This window comes from Apostichopus japonicus, chromosome 9 (genome assembly GCF_037975245.1).
Source record: "Apostichopus japonicus isolate 1M-3 chromosome 9, ASM3797524v1, whole genome shotgun sequence".
Classification (NCBI taxonomy): Eukaryota; Metazoa; Echinodermata; class Holothuroidea; order Aspidochirotida; family Stichopodidae; genus Apostichopus; species Apostichopus japonicus.
The window spans coordinates 32254668-32256674 of NC_092569.1; the positions used below are offsets into that span (position 1 = coordinate 32254668).

Here is a 2007-nt window from a genome sequence, read left to right on the forward strand (position 1 = left end):
ATTTCAAAGCAAAGTATGATATGAATGTACGTAATGTACCTATCGTATATAGAAGATAGCATCGGTGTAAATCTTATAGTTCATACAAAATTCCTTTTCCAATAAAACAGCTGACATGGTTATTCTACCCCCCCCCCCCCAGCTCCTCAAAACTACTCTAAACAGACACAGACACACCCAGGTGTGTTTTACATTCAGACCGAGGACCCCGTTGTTTGTTCCACTCTTCACGTACCCTAACCTTCACAATACCCCTTAGCAATGAAATTTTTTTTCTGAGGACCTGTTGATTCTTTTCATCTGAGGACTTGCAATTTCTTTGTCTTTAGAAAAGAAAACAAGTACAGACACAAATATTCTTATGTATTATTATCAGTTATGAAACAATGATATAATTTACTATTGTGAAACAGGTATAAGTTCAGATTCGTTTCTCATTAACATTAGCTATTACCCACATCACGACATGGGATAGGATAGATGGAATAATTTGTTGGAATTCAACATGTATTTCTCACAAAATATTACATCTTAAAAGGCTGTGTTGCTGAATCAAGTGCACAGAAATATTTTCCTAGTCTTTAAGTATAGATTAGCTAAGCGTTAATATATTGCATTAAATGGTTTTACACAGAAGTTATTATCATGGCTCTCTGTATGCCATTTGAATTACTGTTTACATATTCATGTTGGATTTTTATTGAGAATTGATTAGTAAAAACTTTCCAGCAGACGAAGGGGCACTCCAGCATTTTGACAGAGGGCACTGCCGTATTAGTCCTGAATAAAATTAACTAAATAGCCAGATAAGCTTGGTTATAGACGCACTAATTCCAGTTCAATGTGTTATGTAGATAAGCTGCTAATGAATACATGGGTTGGGGAAGGATGATTACCGAAGGTATGTTAATATGAATGATTACATGGATTAGGAATGTATGATTATGTAAGATAGTAGCATTTGCAATTTCCTGAGGATCACTTATAGAGACATCATCATCATCATCATCATCATCATCATCATCATCATCATCATCATCATCATCATCATCATCATCATCATCATCATCATCATCATCATCATCATCATCATCATCATCATCATCATCATCAACACCATCATCACCATCATCTTCATAGGGAAGAAACCCTTGGATTTTTCAGTGACATCATAGTAGAAACTAAAGTTATTATACCCTCTATGAAATAACTAGCCAAAACTACTTTTCCCCGAATTTCCAGGAATTTCCTAATTATTCGTTTAAATATGTTGTGTTGGTGGCCTTTATATAACGAGGGCGCTTCAAAATGACGTCAGCAAGTCACATCGTAATTTAAACAATTCCCTCTACATATATAATGGACTGTACACTTGCTCTCGAATATTGTTCGGTATATAGTTGGCACAAAATACAGGAGTACCAAGCATTTGGTTGTGTAAACAGGAGAGGGGAGAAGGAGCAGGGGAAAAGAACAGATCAAATAAATACGATAAAATCATTAACATAAAGTACTACGAAACACAAAAAGAATGTGGATTGCGTCATCACTTTCTAAAACTAAGAGTTCCTTATTCTCGCTGAAGCTTATTATTGAGTTGAACTTTCCTAATCTGTCATTCTAGCATTGAACGATTCCACCAGAAACGACGAGATTAAACAAACACTTTAAGGATGAACGGTTTAAACGACTGGGTTGATATATTGTTACACAAACTGCCATGGACTGGATAAAACGATTAATATCTGTACTGTTTTGTAGTAAAAACTCAGTGATCAAGTTACAAAAGTTAGCTCCTTCATTTGTTTTTACGAATGACTCATATTCATTATGTTAATGATGAAGTAATCGAAATACTTCATCTTGAAATATGTCATGTTTTGTTAAAAGAAAATGTTTGTTTAGTTTCTCATTTATCAACATGATAGATGATGCTTTGTTTTGGCATCGAAACATGTCCTTCTCTAACTGGGACCAGGATAATGACAGGCTTGATGATACATGTGC

The 2007-nt window shown here is 34.8% G+C and overlaps 1 protein-coding gene across 1 annotated transcript in view; it reads left to right on the top strand.

Annotated features, from left to right (window-relative positions):
- Positions 1-1671, top strand: part of LOC139972960 (uncharacterized) — a 16181-nt gene extending 14510 nt beyond the window's left edge. Inside the window, exon 9 of the mRNA XM_071979276.1 lies at positions 1625-1671. Coding sequence (XP_071835377.1) covers positions 1625-1671 — 47 coding nt within the window. The remainder of the gene's footprint in view (positions 1-1624) is intronic.
- Positions 1672-2007: the final 336 nt, after the last annotated feature.